The sequence below is a fragment of the Erigeron canadensis genome, chromosome 1 (assembly GCF_010389155.1).
Source record: "Erigeron canadensis isolate Cc75 chromosome 1, C_canadensis_v1, whole genome shotgun sequence".
Classification (NCBI taxonomy): domain Eukaryota; kingdom Viridiplantae; phylum Streptophyta; class Magnoliopsida; order Asterales; family Asteraceae; genus Erigeron; species Erigeron canadensis.
The window spans coordinates 21878039-21896240 of record NC_057761.1 but is presented as its reverse complement, the minus strand read 5'-3'; the positions used below and the strand labels follow the sequence as shown (position 1 = coordinate 21896240).

Here is an 18202-nt window from a genome sequence, read left to right as displayed (position 1 = left end):
GTATTACTCACATTATCAAGTCTTGGCCGACTAGTAGGGCTTATTGAACCATTTGAAAGACGTTTTACACGGGCTTTCTATATAAAACCTCGTTTTTAGGCTTTAATGATTCTTGTATGATAAAAACACACAAACAATCGACGCATATGTCGACATATTCTCTTTGTGTCTCCAAAACAAAAACACAAACCCTTTTGTACATATACTCTCTGTTTTTACTCTGTTTTTCCACGGTCAATTTAGCAACTACATTTGATATCCAAACACTAAACACCACCAACTTCAAGTTGTTAGGAGATGCCCACATGCTCAACAATACTTTTAGACTCACTTATGACCTCATTGTACCCAATTCCGGTGCAGGGCTGGTTTTATACAATAAACCCATAAGATTTTGTGGACTCGGGAACCCAAACCCGACCAATTTTGATAGTAACTTTTCGTTTTCTATTTTTGATTTAAACCCGAATTCTATAGGTGGTGGTTTTGCTTTTGTTATCTCGCCCGACGACATATCCATTGGAGCCGCTGGTGGGTTTCTTGGGATTCCGGCTGGCTCTGTCGCCTTAGAGTTTGACACTTTTAAGGATATGGAGTTTAAGGATGTTAATGGAAACCATGTTGGTCTGGATATCAACTCAACGGTTTCTTTACATGTTGTAGATTTGGATAGGGTTAAAGTTAATTTAAGAAGTGGGGAGTTAATCTACTCGTGGGTTGAGTATTCCGGGTCAAATCATCAACTCAAAGTATACATTTCGAATTCCAAAACAAAGCCCAAATCACCAGTTTTACCAGTCACCTTAGATCTTTGTCATTACGTAAATGAATTTATGTTTGTTGGGTTTTCGGGGTCAACTCAGGGGAGTACTGAGGTCCACTCAGTTGAATATTGGAGTTTTACTTCAGCTTTTGATGACCCATATACGGAACTCGGCTCAAACTCACAACCTCCAACATCACCACCACCAATTTCAGACTTCATGAGCCCCCCATTTGACCCAACGCCATTTTCGCTGCCACCAACGATATCAACCACTCATACAACCCAAACTTACCGCAAGCCTAGCAAACTAATAAGATGGCTGGTGGGGGCGTTGGTTGGAATAGTTGTGACTGGGGGCATAAGCATTTACATCAAATATCAAAATGGAGATAAAAATCAGTACTATAATATCTGTAATTGTTGCTCACACGTGAATAATGTAGCCGTTTAGATCATAAAACTACGTCATATAAAATTTGTAATAAGGGATGTAAAATGCTAAACTTTTTGGTGCAACAATTTACTGTAAAATGCTATAGTAAATTGCTGCACCTAAGAAGTTGTATACAGATGATGTTTACCATTGGCATGAGGATAATGATTTCGAAATCATTATCTATTTATGACTTCATATAATGATGTTAATCTACTTGTCTTATATATGTGAGACAAATAGTATAAGTTTAATGAAAATTTATTGTGAAATACATGTATCTTAGACTTGTTTTTATTGTTACAGTATTATATTATTGTAGTACATAGATTCATAGATACAACGAAATCAAGGTTCACGTTTCTCGTGGTGCGGGCAGGTGAGATACTCCGTAGGCCCCCAACTTTCTATTTTATAGACCAAAAATCCTGCTTCCCACTATTGTGAAAATCGAGCCTCCTATTGGTCATCATGTTGGAATAAACATGATTTGATTCGTCTGATAAAACATCCCCAATCGTCCTGTGAAACCTGTAAGAACATAAACATAATTGCTATTGATTTCGGGTTCCCATAACAAGGTGATTGAGTAATAATGAGATGAGTAATAATGAGATGAGTAATTCGGCTGTAACATGATGCACGAATTTAGAGAGGAGAGACACACGAAAATTAGGGTATTATGTGTGTAGGGATTAACCTTAACTTAGGGTTAATGACTCTCTATATATAAGGAGAGTATTTATACTTTAAACCCATTTGGTGTTTAATATGTGCACCTTTAGTCCTCTTAGTTACAATCACCTAATGAGAAACCCTATACTACGTCTTTAAGAGTAAATAAGTCCATTATATATTTACTAGACATAAGGATTTCAGTTATCATCAATTATCATATCAGGAATGATACATGATCAGTGACGGTCATACTAACGTGGTTCCAACATTCTCCCACTTAACCAAGCGATCATTTATCTATGAGTATTCAGTAAGTCCGGCCGGGATAATACTTATTTTATTTTAAGTCAAAATCATAACCAATAAGTACAGTCGTAGAGAAGAACATCAACTCAGGAACCCCATTAGTCAAACTATGACTCAAATTTAAAACTAATAAGCAATGATCAATTGACTAAGACAAATTTTGTTATGTAATGTCTTTACACTGTTATGAGCTCGAAGTGTAACTAATAGACAAACAAAATCTGAATAAGGAGGAAAATTTTCATTAACATAATAATAATGACCAATAAGTACAACATGCTATCATAATGGGTCTTTTAGTAAGCCTCATCTTCGACACGTATCCTATAAAGATTTTAGGAGGAAGACCTCCGGTCATTGGATCCACTAGCATATTATGTGTACTTATGTACTCAATACAAAGAACATTTTCCTCAATCCGTTCACAAACAGATACTTTGTATCGAGATACATCTCAGCGCCAGTTGAACTGTTACTGTTCAAGCAAGTTACGGTAGCTGAGTTATCACAGTAAAACTTCAATGGTCTAGTAATAAAGTTGACGACTTTGAGTCCACTGACCAGGTTCTTTAACAACATCTCATGACATGAAATTATGAACGTTCAGACATCATGGTAGACGTTGTAGTCAGTTTCTACTTATGACTCCGTCAAAAGATAGGTTTGCTAGCTAATTATAAATATACATTCAGAAGTAGATTTCTTATTGGAATTAGAACATCCCACTACTTCTAAGTTGTCACCTCTTCTATAAGTTAATATGTAGTCTTTGGTCCTTTGTAGATATCGTAGAACCTTTTTAGCCATTTTCCAATATGCTAATCCGGGATTATAAACTTAACTCCCAAGTATACCGGCAATATGAGTGATATCTGGACGAGTACAGACCTGAGCGTACATAATGCTCTTAACTACTTATGAGTAATGTATCATCCTCATTTGCCCCTTATTTATCTCAATGTTCGGACTTCGGAAACAATCACATACGTTTCCTTTTACTAATAGATCTATAGTGGGTGTGTAGTGTTGCATGTTATGGCATTTTAAGATATGTTAAATATAAGCCTTTTGAGAAAGAACTGGAACATCATTACGCCTATCTCGATGTATTTCGATACCTGTGACGTTAAAGGCATCACCGAGATCTTTTATGTCGACATTCTGCGAAAAGTAAACACTTCGACTCATGCAACATATCCAAGTTTACTCCCACTGATATTGAGATTGGTGCATTAATCCACTTCATTTTTCTTAGGAAGTCTTGTCCTCTTATGACTTCATTAAACTTAACGTACCATTTTAGTGATGCTTGCTTCAACCTGTATATGGACTTATTCAACTTGCATATCATGTGCTCTTTACCTTATGGAACTTTAGGTTCACATGTATTCGTCTTATTGCAAGTTTCCATTCTGGAAAGTGCTCTTGACATCCATTTAATGTAACTCTAAATCATAATGAGATACGAATGCCACCATGATGCTTAAGGAATCTTTATGAGACAGGAGATAAGGTCTCTTGATAATCGATTCCTTCCTTTTGAGTAAAGCCCTTCGCAAATGGTTATGACCTTATAGCGTGTGACATTTCCATCCGGGTCTAATTTGGTTTTGAAGATCCACTTACAACTTATAGATTTGGATTCTTCAAGAAATTCAACCAAGTCCCAAATGTCATTATGCTATATGGAATTGAGCTTTCAAATTAAGGCTTCATTCCACTATTAATGGCTTCTTAATAAGGAATAGGATCAGTAAGCTTTCCAATGTCCTCAACTTCAATTAAATAAGTTATGAAATCATCAAAGTTATGGTCTTGTGTGACCTAGATAATCTCCAGAGTTGACTTTCAGGTTTAGTAAGGAAGATGCTTTAACATTAGTAATATCTCTATTAGGAGGATTAGGATTTTGATTAGGAGAAGGTGGATCAGTGATATTAGGAGTAGCGTTGGGTACAAGAGGAGTTATCGGAGGAGTAATAATAACCGACGAGTGGTTCCCCCCGCTTCTTGTACTTCCTGCAAATATTAAGTTATGATTTGTCGTGCTCCCACTGATCTCTTAGTTCTCATGAAATGTGACATACTGCGTGTCAATAATGTTAGTAGTGTAGGAAAGGCAGTAAAACTAATAATCGATAAAGAAATATTGAAGGGATTTAAGATTCAATTTTTTTAAGTTAGGGTTATAGAGTTATGCTTTGGTAGAACATCCTCATACGTTCATATATTTTAGACTCAGTTTCCTTTCTGTTAAGGAGTTTTAAGGACAGATTCTAATGGAACTCTTATTGAGTATATGGATAGCTGTGCGTAAGACCTTAACCCAAAGGAAAGTAGGTAAGTTAGTGTTGACAAACATACTTGTCATCATGTCGATTAAGGTTCTATTTCTTCGTTTAGCAACATGATTTCGTTGAGGAGAACCTGCATGGTGTATTGGTTTATTATGCCATGTTCCTTTCAAAAGTTATGTAAAGGACCATGAGCTTGACCAATATCAGTATGTCAACCTTAATACTCACTTCCTCTATCTGATCTCACAACCTGTATTTTATGATCAAGTTGGTTTAAAACCAAAGTTTTAAGATCAATAAAAGTCTCTAAGGGTTCAGATCAAATATAGGTGCATATAACGTGAATAACCGTTAATGATTCTAATAAATGATGCATGTCTTGAGATGGATGCGGGATAGAGGCCACTAACATTAGAGTGAGGAATTTCCAACAAGTTGGAACTTCTAGTGGCTCCTTTCTTAATCCCTTGAGCCATTGAATACATGTTTCAAAATCACTAAAGTCAAGAGAATGTAATATTCCATCCTCTATGAGTCGTATCATGTTAGAAATTTAAAATAGTGATAAATTGTAATTTAAGATTAGTGGACATACTTGTTGTTAAGTCATAGATAAATGATTTCTAAGGTTGAGGGACTAGATGTGATAATTAGCATAAATGTATAGTTAGCCTATAAATAACCCCTCACACCTTAGAAATCATAACAACTTTAAGCCTTTCACCATTTTCTTAATTAATCATATACATTCCACTCCAATTCTCTCTCAATCTTCATCCCTAACCTCCATACACACACAAACACCTTTTCACACACTAACACCATTTTTGCACAAATCGAGCTCAAATTTCTATTTTACATATCATGCAAACTCGTGAAATGTGACCAAGATGTTTATGCCACATTATGGAGGAATTCTCTAATTATTTAGGTGATTTTGTCTTTGTTTTAGTTATGTCATCAATATTAGGAGACAACAAAGACTGTGAGAAATTATGATCTAGTTCTAGCTTACACAACAATTCATCAAATAAACTATGACCAAGATATTCATTATTATGAGTAATGGCAACCTCGTCGTAACCATGCATTATTACATAACTTTCAAGGTCTTAAACTAGAGAAATAGATACAAGGTTCCGAGAAATTCTCGGTACACATAAGGTATCCACTAGTCTAATACACTTTCAAGTGTTTATATGTAAATCATAAGTCTCCGTGGTTTCGACATATAAGAGATCAAGCATTCCAACTTTAAGCTTTCTTTGGTCATTTGATAGTTTCTGAATTGTGTGGAATGCTTATGTTGAGTTAATCACATGAACCATAGACTTAGAATCACTCACACATGTATTAGAAGATACATTAAACATAAAAGAATCAAATATTACATAAAATAAGTTATCTTTCTTAGCTAGCAGTTCCTTGAAATTAAGGCAATATGGGTACAATGAGAATTTGCAGTTAGGATTGTTAGTCAAGGACTTAAAGCCAGAGGCAGTAGCACCATGATTATCCTTTTGAACTGTAATTGTAGCCTTATTACTGTTATATCTTTCCTCTTAATGGAATTAGCAGTGGTAGTAAGGTGAACACTTTATGTTGGCCCCACTTAAGACGAACATTTTCTTGCACACACATTGCATTTAGTTCACTCATCGACCATCTATCCTTCATAGCGCTAAAGTTAATTTTGAAGGTGTCAAAATGAGCATGCAATGAGGTCATTAGAAAATGCACAAGAAAATTGTCAAAGACTTCTATTTTAGGACTCTTAAGCTTATGAGTCATGTCAGTCATCTTCATTATGTGTTCACAAATATTGCTAATTCCTTTAATCTTAAGCTACTTGCATACGCTTTATACATTCCCTCAGATACTATGATGAAGTTCTTGACCATCATTAGTGATTCGCCCTATCCCACTTTCTGAAAATTCGCTTTCTGAGCTGCGGAAAAGTTAGCAGTAATAGCAGTAGGTTCATTATGGCGAATGACATAGTCAAGGTCTAGCATCTTTAGAGTTAGAGGTAATTAATCCTTTCATAAGGTAAAGTTTGCATCAATAAGCGGCTTAATGCCTAAGTTAGGTACTACAGTGGAAATAAAGAGGATGTCAATTTATGAGACAAGTAATAGAAGATTATTAAAGTAATGCCTAAAACTAAGGGCAATAAGATTACAGTGACACAATTAGCTATCTAAGGCAGACTAAGCAATATTTATAAAACTAACGGAACTAAAGTAATGCCTAAACTAAACTAAGGGCTAATAATAATGTTCCTTATAATAACATAATTAGATATCTAAGGCTCATTAAGTAATGTCTCTAATAATGGAACTAACATAATGCCTAAAGTACGTAAGAGGCTAAAGTAATGTTCCTAAAAGTAATGAGACTAAGACCATTATATTAATGAAGCTAGTGATAAGTAAACCTATTGTAAACACCAAAACAATAAGTTAACATAAGGCTCTACTTAGAATTTACATCATCTTTGGGCAGAAGTAACTAATATCTAAGTACAAATAAGCATTAGGTCATGCAACACAACGCTTATCTTTTGACCTTTGGGCACAAAATAAAGAATCGTGTATATTATGTATGAAAATAATCCTTTTAGCACACAAAAGTATATTAAATCACCTTTGGGCAGAATCAAGATACTTACTGTTCATTATGCAAAAGGAAAAGAACGATAGCACCATGAGAATCACATTTGACCTTTGGGCACAAATGATGAAACCATGTACATTAGTGCGAAGCCCCCAAACATTACGGGGGTCCGGGGGCAGCACCCCTGGAAGCGGGATCCAAGGGGCGGCAACCCCTGGCGAGGTCCAAGGGGTAGAGCCCCTGGTTGGGATCGAGCTAAAAATTATTCAGCGCGACCACAAAATTTTACCCTCAAGGTCCTACGTTAAAAATGTCTTTGAAAAAATTATTTTTGAAAAATTAGAGACAAATTCAGCCATAAAATTATAGGGTAAAATAGTAAGCACGAACACATTCATCAGCTAAAATCATCTTCAGTATAATACGAACTTAAGTAATAACTTGTGATAAAGTAAGCACGAAGTTAAGTAATAGTTCGTAATAATGTAAGCACGAAGACATCAATAAGTTGTGATGACATAGACACGAAGACATCAGTAAGTCGTGAACACGTAAACACGAGGATATCATAAAGCCGTGATGATGTCAGCACGAAGGTGTCATAAACTCGTGATAACGTAAGCACGAGTTTGTAGCTAATTCGTGTATGAAATTAAGCTGAAGTTCGTGTGATGACGTAAGCGTGAAGGTGACATAAGCGCGAAGATGACGTAAGCGCGAATATGAGAAGAAGCCAGGATGGCGTCAGCACGAAGATGACATCAGCACGGGGATGACGTCAGTGTGAAGTAGGCTTTAGTCCGTGATGACGTCAGCACGAAGTTCGTGTGACGTCAGCGCGAAGTTCGTCTTCTGCAGTTTTATTAGATCGCGAAATTCATCAAATTCGAACCGAACCACGACTGATTGTTCGTAACAAGGCTCTGATACCACATGTTGGAACAAACATGATTCGATTTGTGTGATAAAACATCCCCAATCGTCCTGTGGAACCTGTAAGAACATAAAGCATAATTGCTATTGATTTCGGGTTCCCAAAACAAGATGATTGAGTAATTCGGCTGTAACATGATGCACGAATTTAGAGAGGAGAGACACACGAAAATTAGGGTATTATGTGTGTAGGGATTAACCTTAACTTAGGATTAATGATTCTCTATATATAAGGAGAGAATTTATACTTTAAACCCCTTCGATGTTCAATATGTGCACCTTTAGTCCTCTTAGTTACAATCACCTAATGGGAAACCCTATACTACGTCTTTAAGAGTAAATAAGCTCATTATATATTTACTAGACATAGGGATTTCAGTTATCGTCAATTATCATATCAGGAATGATACATGATCAGTGACGATCATACTAAAATGGTTCCAACACATCAACCATACAATTCCATGACCTGGCTGGGAGGAGTACTAGTCGGGTAGAGGGTCGGGTACCCTGACCACGATTGGGTACACCGCCGCAACCCTCCGGCTAGCAATCGGGTACGTCCTTTCGGGTAAGGAATCGAGTTAACTAGCTGATGCTCGGTTTCAATTTTGGAACGTTACAAACGCGTGGGACCCCCCAAACAACTATTTTCATCTTATTTTTCTCCTTTACTTCGTTTATATACATATATATATATATATATATATATATATATAAATATATAGGATATATATTTGGGATACTTTTTGCAGGTTTTCGTAATTTTCCAAACAAACTTTTCCAAGTGACTAACTTTAGTCCCTGTTGATAAACGCCTAAAATGTATGATTATAATGGATAAAAATGGCACTTGTTGTGATTGTTAATAGAAGATTAGGGCGTGTTTATGTTTGATTAAGTGTTTCAGGTCATAAGTTACAATTTGGAGCTAAAAGGATCAAATATGGGTCAAGAAGAAGTCGAACAAGTCGAATGAAGTCCAAGGAAGAAAATCTGGAAATCTGGAATTATAAAGGGCGTAACCTACGTCCAGGGGGGTAGTAGGTTACGCCAGTTGAAGATACAAGGGGCGTAACTTACGCCCAGGAGGGTAGTAGGTTACGCCAGTTGTTGTGTGAAAATTCGAATTTTTTGGGTTTTAATTATTTTCAGTTTATATCCAATTCAAACACGACTTGTGGAAGTTACCACTCATATTTTCTCATCCCTGGAGTAGTTCCTAACATTCCCAAGACCCCAATTTCATCATCAAATCACAATTTCATGGAGATTAGAGCCTTAATTGAAGAATCAATGATGATATCAATGATGAAGATTTTAGGCTAATTCTCTTTTGATCATTCTCATGTGAACAATTATGTAAGACAATTGTATTCAACTTTTCTTATGTTCATGTTGGATTAGATGTTTAATTTCTCATTAGCCTTTTAACATCTAATGTTGTTTGGATTGTTTGAATGGTTGCTAGTTTATAACTTTGAATGAATTCTATCTATCTTTTGATTTCAAATTATTGTTAATCAACTATTATTAGAAGAATCTCTTATGAACTTGTAATTTTGTTAATGAATAGAAAATCTAGTTGTGTCAATTCCCCGGTTTTCGTTATCGTGAATCATCACAGCCGATTAATTTAGTTCTTAACGTTCATTCAGTACAAGCTTATAACGAATCATGTCTATGTGATTTCCAACGAACATAAGTTAGGTTATACTTTTGAAAACATAATTTGAAGCATGAGAATGATTCCTTTGTTTAATTGAGTTATTTTGTTAAGTTTATTATCAAGTTTAGTTTTTAATCAAACCAATCAATCAATCGATTTTGAGTTCATGTCTAGTTTAATTAACATTGTAAAAATTGTTTAACACTTTCCCTTGATTCCCTATGGATACGATACTCTACTTGCCCGTACTAGTTATAGGTAATTAGTTTTATTTTTGATCGGCTCAACGACAACGATCATTGATGACATTCTTTCATAAATGTTTCACTTTTTTTTTTGAAATAGGCTTTTAAAAGAATATATATATATATATATATATATATATGTGTGTGTGTGTGTGTGTGTGTGTGTGAATTTTAATATAGAGCATCTACCCACTTTAATAAATGAAATATAAATATAAATATCCTAATAATTCTTTTAGAATAAACTACACAAATAATACTTAAAGTTTACACGAAATTACAGTTTTGATACCTCACATGCAGTGTCGGCTCAAGCTTTTTAGTGGCCTTAAACGAGATCATTTTTTGGGGCCTAGTTTCTTAACATACGAAGTAAAGTAACTGGAAAAAAAATGTACCTGCCGATGTTGCTGATGCAGCTGGGCTTTTCTTTTTAACTTTTTAATTATTTTCAAATTACCACATTCATATATACAATACATTGACAATCAATAAAGAAACTTAGAAAGTTAAAAGTCTACTAATTTACAAAATCACAGATTCACAGATGAAATTAAATATAAATAAATCAAAAAACTCAGATGCACAAATTAACTAACATAAATAAAAATAAAAATTAATTAGATATCAGAAGAAGAAGATGACATCATAATAGCATGAAGTAGGCTTTTTACTTTTCAAAGAAGAATAGAAAATAAAGATTGAAAACTTCAAGTAGAGGAGCTGCGTACTTTTTTTTAGGTGAATTTTTTTTTTAACGGAATAGCCGCTTGATATATTTTTAAGTAGATACACATCACCTTCTACTAAATTTGGTGGCCTTTGGATATTGGTGGCCTAAAGCATATGCTTGACTATCACATATAGTTGGGCCGGCTCTGCTCACATGCATGGCACGTGACTTGACTTAGCAGTCAAATAGACGACCGTTAGCGATAGGTATGACCAGTGTAAGTTTTTGACAACGATGGGTATGTCTCGCGTAATTTTTAAATTATAGGTATGACAAGTGTAGTTTCGAACAAACCGCATGTATGATTTGTATAATTTACACATATAAATATAAGATTGGTCTCTAGTTTTTACTTTTTACATTCTCTATGATAATTCGTAACAATCCGTGATTTTTTTTTAACAACATTTCATGAAATCCTTAATTAAATATCATATGAAATCTGATTTTCTAATAGTTATTCCCTCCGTCCCAATTTAAATGTTCAAAATTGACTTGCTGAGTCTTTCTTCTCTAATTTTGACCGTAAGTATTTTTGTATGTATGATATAATAACTAATGAAAGTTATATTAATCAAAAATATATTTAAAGCTCAATCTATTCATATGTTTTACATCAATTGATGTATAATACACACAAAATAATTTACAGTCAAATTTGTGAAAGAAAGACTTTAAAAGTTAAAATAGGACATTTAAATTGGGACGGAAGTCAAATTTGTAAAAGAAAGACTTTAAAAGTTAAAATAGGACATTTAAATTGGGACGGAAATAGTATATTATTGTATTTTATAAGTGTCTTTTAATAACTACATCGAGTGACCCTTTATGCTGATTAGAATTGTTTTTATAAATTATTAAGTTTAACTAGATCAGACGTTATATCATTACCAATGGTATACTCATGCATTCTACAAAATGGTTCAGTGGCTTTTAATTCTTAAATTTTTTTACTTTACATATAAAAATCACAATACCATATATAATTGATATATGATTTTCATATGGTAAATATTTGATCTCAAAAATAATTCAAAGAGCGTGAAAATATTTGCAGTAAGGAAGAATATATATTTGTAGATTTGTTATTTATTGGGGCCGGACCGGTATATCCGGAAGACAAAACTATAAAAAGTTTTAGTGATCTAATGATGTACATACGGAAATGTTTTATTGGTTAGGCTTAATTGTACGTCTAAATAGTAGGCTTTTCTATAACACTTAGATAAAAAAGTTTAGAAAACGGAAGTGATTTTGGTATCATTTTTTTTTAATAAATGTGTCACAACTATGCACTATTGTTTTATAAAATCAACTGTAAAACTTGTACGTTGTGATACATGTATTGAAATTTATAGTACAAATCATCTCCCATCAAATATAGACAAAAAGGACTCTTATATGTATATATATATACCAGATTATATTCCCGCGTATATACGCTAGAATTACTCATCAATCTACTTTCATATGAGATAAATTAATATTTTGACAAATATAATTAAGAGATTTTAAAATGACAAAGGTATTAATTTTAAATAAATTTTGTTGAGACGGTTATATTTCTTACTAAATATTCTGGCAAGGCACCAAAGAATGAGAAAATTACGTCAAATGACTCAGACTAATTTGCTACACATTCTAAGATAAAAAAAATAGTTACAAACAAAGCAAATACAATATAATAAAGGTCATCATTTATTGCATTGTTATCCCAAAAGTATACATTATTGCTATGTTTCTATAATGAACACCACTAATTAAATAGATTTTTATCTTTAATGCAATATAATCGCAAATACAATATAATCGCGTATTAACGATCATAGACCTATTAATATCATATATGAAAGTAGTTATCACTTTCACATAATTTCATAGTTTTTACTTTAATAACTATTCAGATTTAGTTTTATGAATTGATAACAATAATATATTTAAGACTGTATACTTAGTGCCTTATACGGATACAATCTGACTTAATTTATAAACACGATTTACAATTAAAATTATTTTCAAGTGATATAAAAAGGATAAAACCTTATTCAATCAAACTGAAATTTTTTTTCTAATGACCATTACATAAAATTTGACTTTATGATCATAACATAATGTTATTATAAATATCACATGTTTAAGACCATATATCTAGTGCATTACATGACAATGTTTTAGTCTCTAGTAATACAAAAACAAACAATAATTATTTTTTCTTTTAAAACGTATTATTGTACATAAAATCTTAAATTACATTCGTAAACAATGTTACGGGGTGTTTGGTATTGCGTTTAGAAAACAAATTTTGCATTTTCAAAATAGATTATGCGTTTTCAAAACTGTGTTTTTATTTGAAAAAAGCGTGTATATACACACTTTTCCAAAATTGCGTTTTCATAGTTGATAATCACTTCTTCATATAAACATTTTTTAAGATTATTTGGGTTTTATAAACATACTAATTAAAAAATCACTTCAAAACCTAATCACAAACACCCTCCTAAAAGTTGTACTCAAAGTCTTCAATTTTTTAAAATATATATATATATATATATATATATATATATTGGTAGATAGATTTTAATAATTATATTTAATATATTAAAAAGTAAATAAACAAATATTTAAATGTGTAAAAAAAGTAAAATAAATAATAAAAAAACCATTTTAGTTATTAACTCGTTAATTAAAAAAAAACAATAAGTTATATAATTTTGACAACATATTTGTTTATGGTATATTATCATACCATCATTAAGAGTACGTTCTTAAAGGATATTGAATAACCAATAATATATATTTTTATTGTTATTGTATTATTTATATATTATTATTTATGGTATATTATAATTATTAAGAAGGATATATTTTGTCAAATGATAAAAACTACAAGTATTAATATTGTCACTAATAAAAGACGAAATAATTAAATTTGATCTAATGATTATAAATCAAAGTTGAAACTTATTCAAGGGTTCCTATTTATTTAGGAATAAAGTTAGAACCTTGTTATATATATATATATATATTGCTATATATGTATATATATATAGTGAAAATTTATTTTGAGAACATTTTTTTTGCGAGAACTTTTGAGAACTTTTCAAATTAAGCTCAACCGATGATTATTCTTTACATGAAATTTATTTTTTGATTGTTTTCTGAATTATTACTTATTTGTAATTTTGAATTTTATAATTGTGTGGAGCCATGGATTATCATCCGTTATACAATTATGTGAAGATTTGGATTCTTGATCACATGTGCACGAATATTGCTATGATTACATGTGATCGACTTGCATATATGTGATCATAATAATATTCGTGCACATGTGATCAAGAATTCAAATCTCCACATAATTGTATAACGGATGATAATCCATGCTCTACACAATTATAACTTCAAAATTACACATAAGTTATTCAGAAAATTATCAAAAAACAATTTTCATGTAAAGAACAATCATCGGTTAGACTTGATTTGAAAAGTTTTCAAAGGTTCTCGCAAAAAAAAAGGTTCTCAAAATAACTTTACCATATATATATATATATAATCATTAAAATTAAAACAAATTTTATGTACAATTTGTTATAATTAACCTAATCTGACTTGATTCATAAACATCATTTATGATTAAAACAAAATATTCAATGATATAGAAAGAATAAAAACTTATTAAATCTAATTTAATAAGAATAAGTTAATGCTTAGTGACCATTTGTAACGTCTTTGACCTTGAAATGATCCAAGTGGGTTCGAGTATCACCTCCCACATGTGTGGGATGGATTAATAAGGGGTCTTTCAAAAGTTTTGAGTTTCCTCTAGACATGTGTGTAATTTAGAGTAAAATAAAATGCCGTTCTATAAAAAATGATAGTAGCAATATTAAAAAAAAAGCCAAAAATTTGATTTTATGACCTTAACATAATGTTATTTTAAAAATCATATGTTTAAAAACTATGCATAATTACGATGATACAATTATAGTTATTAGTAACACAGAAACACATAATAATTTTTTTTTTTTTGAAACATGTTATTGTATATGAAACCTTAAGCTAGATTGGTTAAAAATAAATAAATAAATTTCACAAACTCGTATAATCAATGATATGATAAGGTTGTGAGATTTTTATCACTTAATGTTTATGTTTATGTTAATAAATCTTGAGGACATTTATCCGTACGTAAGCTTTAATAACTTATCAAATTATTAAGATGTAACATCTTTATCTTTAAATATAATAAAGAAGGATTGTTTTTTAGATATATTTTTAGAAATATTATTATGTGTTAAAAGCACATAATTTTTAAAAAAACTTTTATTTCATTTATGATGTCATATTTAAAAAAAGGAGTTTTCTCTCGTTTTCGTATAGCATTAAGCTTTCAACCGCACATAATGCTTATTTAAATTCTTAATCTTTTATTTAAAACAAAGAAAATTTTTAGAAAATTATTTATATAATATTATGAAATGCCTTTTTATTAACGTAATAGGTATTTTTATTTTATGTATCATTGTGTTAGTCAAGTCATTATTTTCATATCAAGTTATAATTTATTGTGTTAGAAAGTAGTGATGGTGAAGGAAGGAGGTGATGTGGTAAAAACTTGGAGGTTAAGTTTCAAATAGTAAATGTTTATGTGGCAAGTTTATATCCATGGTAAATTTTATGTAAGACTTTAATTTATATAAATGTATAATTTTTATACATATAATACATATACTTACTAGATATTTTATAAAATATTAGAAGGTTTATTTAGTTAGAAAAGATAGTGTAAGTCATGGTATAAAAGTCTTGATAAAACTAGTTAGTTTTTTTCTTTGTAATTTCCAAAATGTTTTACTATAACTATTTAGATTTTTTCGATTTTTCGAGTGTGATAAATTATGAATTAAAAATCATAATTGAGTGTAGAAATACTAGAAATTATGTTTCCCCAAGTCTTAAGTTCATACGAGAAAGGCTCACGCGAAAAATAAACGTTTTATGATTTTTCACGGAATAGAACATTTTTATTTTCTTAGTTGCTCATTATCATGGTTTTAAATCTTGCTAAAATAGTTCATACAATAGATTGATTACTCATATAATCAATTAGAAAATTTAAACATGCACTTGCTCACCTAATCATGCCTAAATAACTTAAATTACTTTGGAAATTAAGCGAAGAACATCTTAATTGATTTCAATTAAGAATCTTGTTGAATGGAAATTTGACGGATATCACAGATTTAGGGTTTCATATTGTTAGTAGTATATATATCTATAACTTAACAGGTCTTAACAGGTTCGGACCTGTTTTAGTAGTATATTTTTCGTGTCTTAACAGGTCCGAATCTGTTAGGAAACGCAACCTGTTAATCCCAAACACGAAACCTGTTAAGAACAAATCGTGTCGTGTCGTGTTAACAAGTTTCGTGTCAAAATTGCCAGTCTTACCTGCGATGTAGCCGATGAGTTTGTCGAGTCAGCTAAACTGAGATTTGGGTTATCCGAGGAATTATTTGTCGTTGATGATGAGGAATCAGTTGGGTCTGTCATTGGGATTGGGATTCCGCCTATTAGTGCTGTTATGTTAGGACCAATGTGTCTGAGGCCTTGGGAGTTGCCCATGGCACGGAAGAGTAATAATTAGCCGACCCAATCATTTATTTATTATATAATAAATATTTTTTTTTTATAATTTTGTTTTGTTATTTCTAGATACATAGGTTGGTTGTCATGTAAAGTGACCCTTTTTTTTTTTCTGGTTATTGCACATTGTGCATTATAAGTGTCGCATTGGGACTACATATTTTTTTTTTATATATATATGAAGCTAACCGTGGTAAAATCTATTTTACCAAAAAAAAAGTGGTTTGTAGGTTGTTATTAAGTTTGGCGGTGGGGTGTTATCGGGTATGGGGATTAATTACATGAAGATTTTGTCTAGTAAATGTGGTAAAATATAAAACAGTTCGCAATGACTGTCATACAGTTCACTAGCTTTGGTCTGCCTCGCACTTTCCCTGATCTAGCGGGGAGATTAGGTTGACTGCCATCGTTGACAAAATGCTTTGCTGAATCATGCAAATGAGCAAAAAATAGACTTGGAATTATCAGTCACCATACGATGTTAAATGAAATAATTAAGGATATAAAAGTATTACATATTTCTACTTGTAAACATATGTGACTAGGCGCATTGGAATCAAGTTGTTGTATATAAATTTTCTTTTCCCTATGTTATTCTTGACAGCTTGAAATTATAATGCCAGTACAATATTTACATATCTACAATATAGATAATACTGTGTACAAAAGAATATCCAAGGTTAAAAGTATATATTGTATTAATTAATTACGATGTAAATGTAAATGGCAGGCACCAAATTAAGTACAACAAGAGCTTACGTACCGATTCAATTCCGTGTAAATTAAAAGATTGCCACGATATGATCAAATTTACCTTGATGCCGGCCAAGATGGAAATGCTTCATGTATAACTCTTTAGCACCTCGAACAACATTAAAGTTGAACAGGATTATCTACTAAAAATATCATTTATGTTGGTTACTGTTAATATATAATGGAAAAAGTGAAGGTGGTGTCGTCACACACTTAAGTTGGGTGAAATTTTTCTCACATACTAATTTTTTAATCCGTAAATGTATAATGAATCAATAATGCGGGCCCCCATGTTTTTTATGGGTTAAAAAGTTAGAATGTGAGAGGGATTTTACCAAACTTAAGCGCCTAACAGCACCACCTTCACTTCCCTCGTATATAATAGATATACTGGAAAAGCGCATCAGTAGTAACTGGGCAAAATTGTCTAGAAAAATCTTTCTAAACAATTCTATATCATGGGCACTGATGACAGATTGACAGATGAATTAACTATGCAACTAGAAAAATCCTTCTAATTCATAATGATGACCCTACAACTCTGTGCGGTGAGCCTTAACATGTGGTTTAATTTTTAGGACAATGTTGGAACCAGGTGGGCAAAGACGCAATCGCAGAACAACCTGCAGTGTCAATGATATATCCTATGAATAGTAGCATTCAACTTATGCATTAGGGCTAGCAAGTCCCCTAAATCATCCGATCTCCATATATGGTTGATAACCATGATTATATATATGCTAAATTGATTTAACTATATCGATTAATCTTGTAGAACTAGACACCTTACTTAATTCTAGTTAAGGTTTGTGCTACATTAACTTGTACTATAGAGTCACGTCATGGTTTTAACGGATGAGATATAATGACCGTGAACTCAAAGGAGAAATAGAAACCTTATCCTCCTATAAAGGACTGCCAATGAGGCCATTCAACCACGGAGATGAAACGTGATTTTTTGAGTAAACTACAGGGAAGATTTATGTTGATAACTCTTAAAACAAATAATATCATCCTTGTGAATACTAACCCGTCTACCGTCGGGAAGAAGGTCATGTTGCGTGTAGTTGTAAGGCACATCATAAGTAGCCTCCTTACAGACGAGTGTCACCCTTCGTCTACCGAAT

General features: G+C 32.0%; 1 protein-coding gene across 1 annotated transcript; it reads left to right on the top strand.

The window, feature by feature from the left end:
* The first annotated feature begins 305 nt into the window (after positions 1 to 305).
* Positions 306 to 16323, top strand: LOC122587122 (L-type lectin-domain containing receptor kinase VIII.2-like). Its single transcript, XM_043759209.1, has 2 exons — positions 306 to 1179; positions 16139 to 16323. The coding sequence occupies exons 1-2, from the start codon at positions 306 to 308 to the stop codon at positions 16321 to 16323; spliced, it is 1059 nt and encodes a 352-aa protein (XP_043615144.1).
* The last annotated feature ends 1879 nt before the right edge of the window (positions 16324 to 18202 follow it).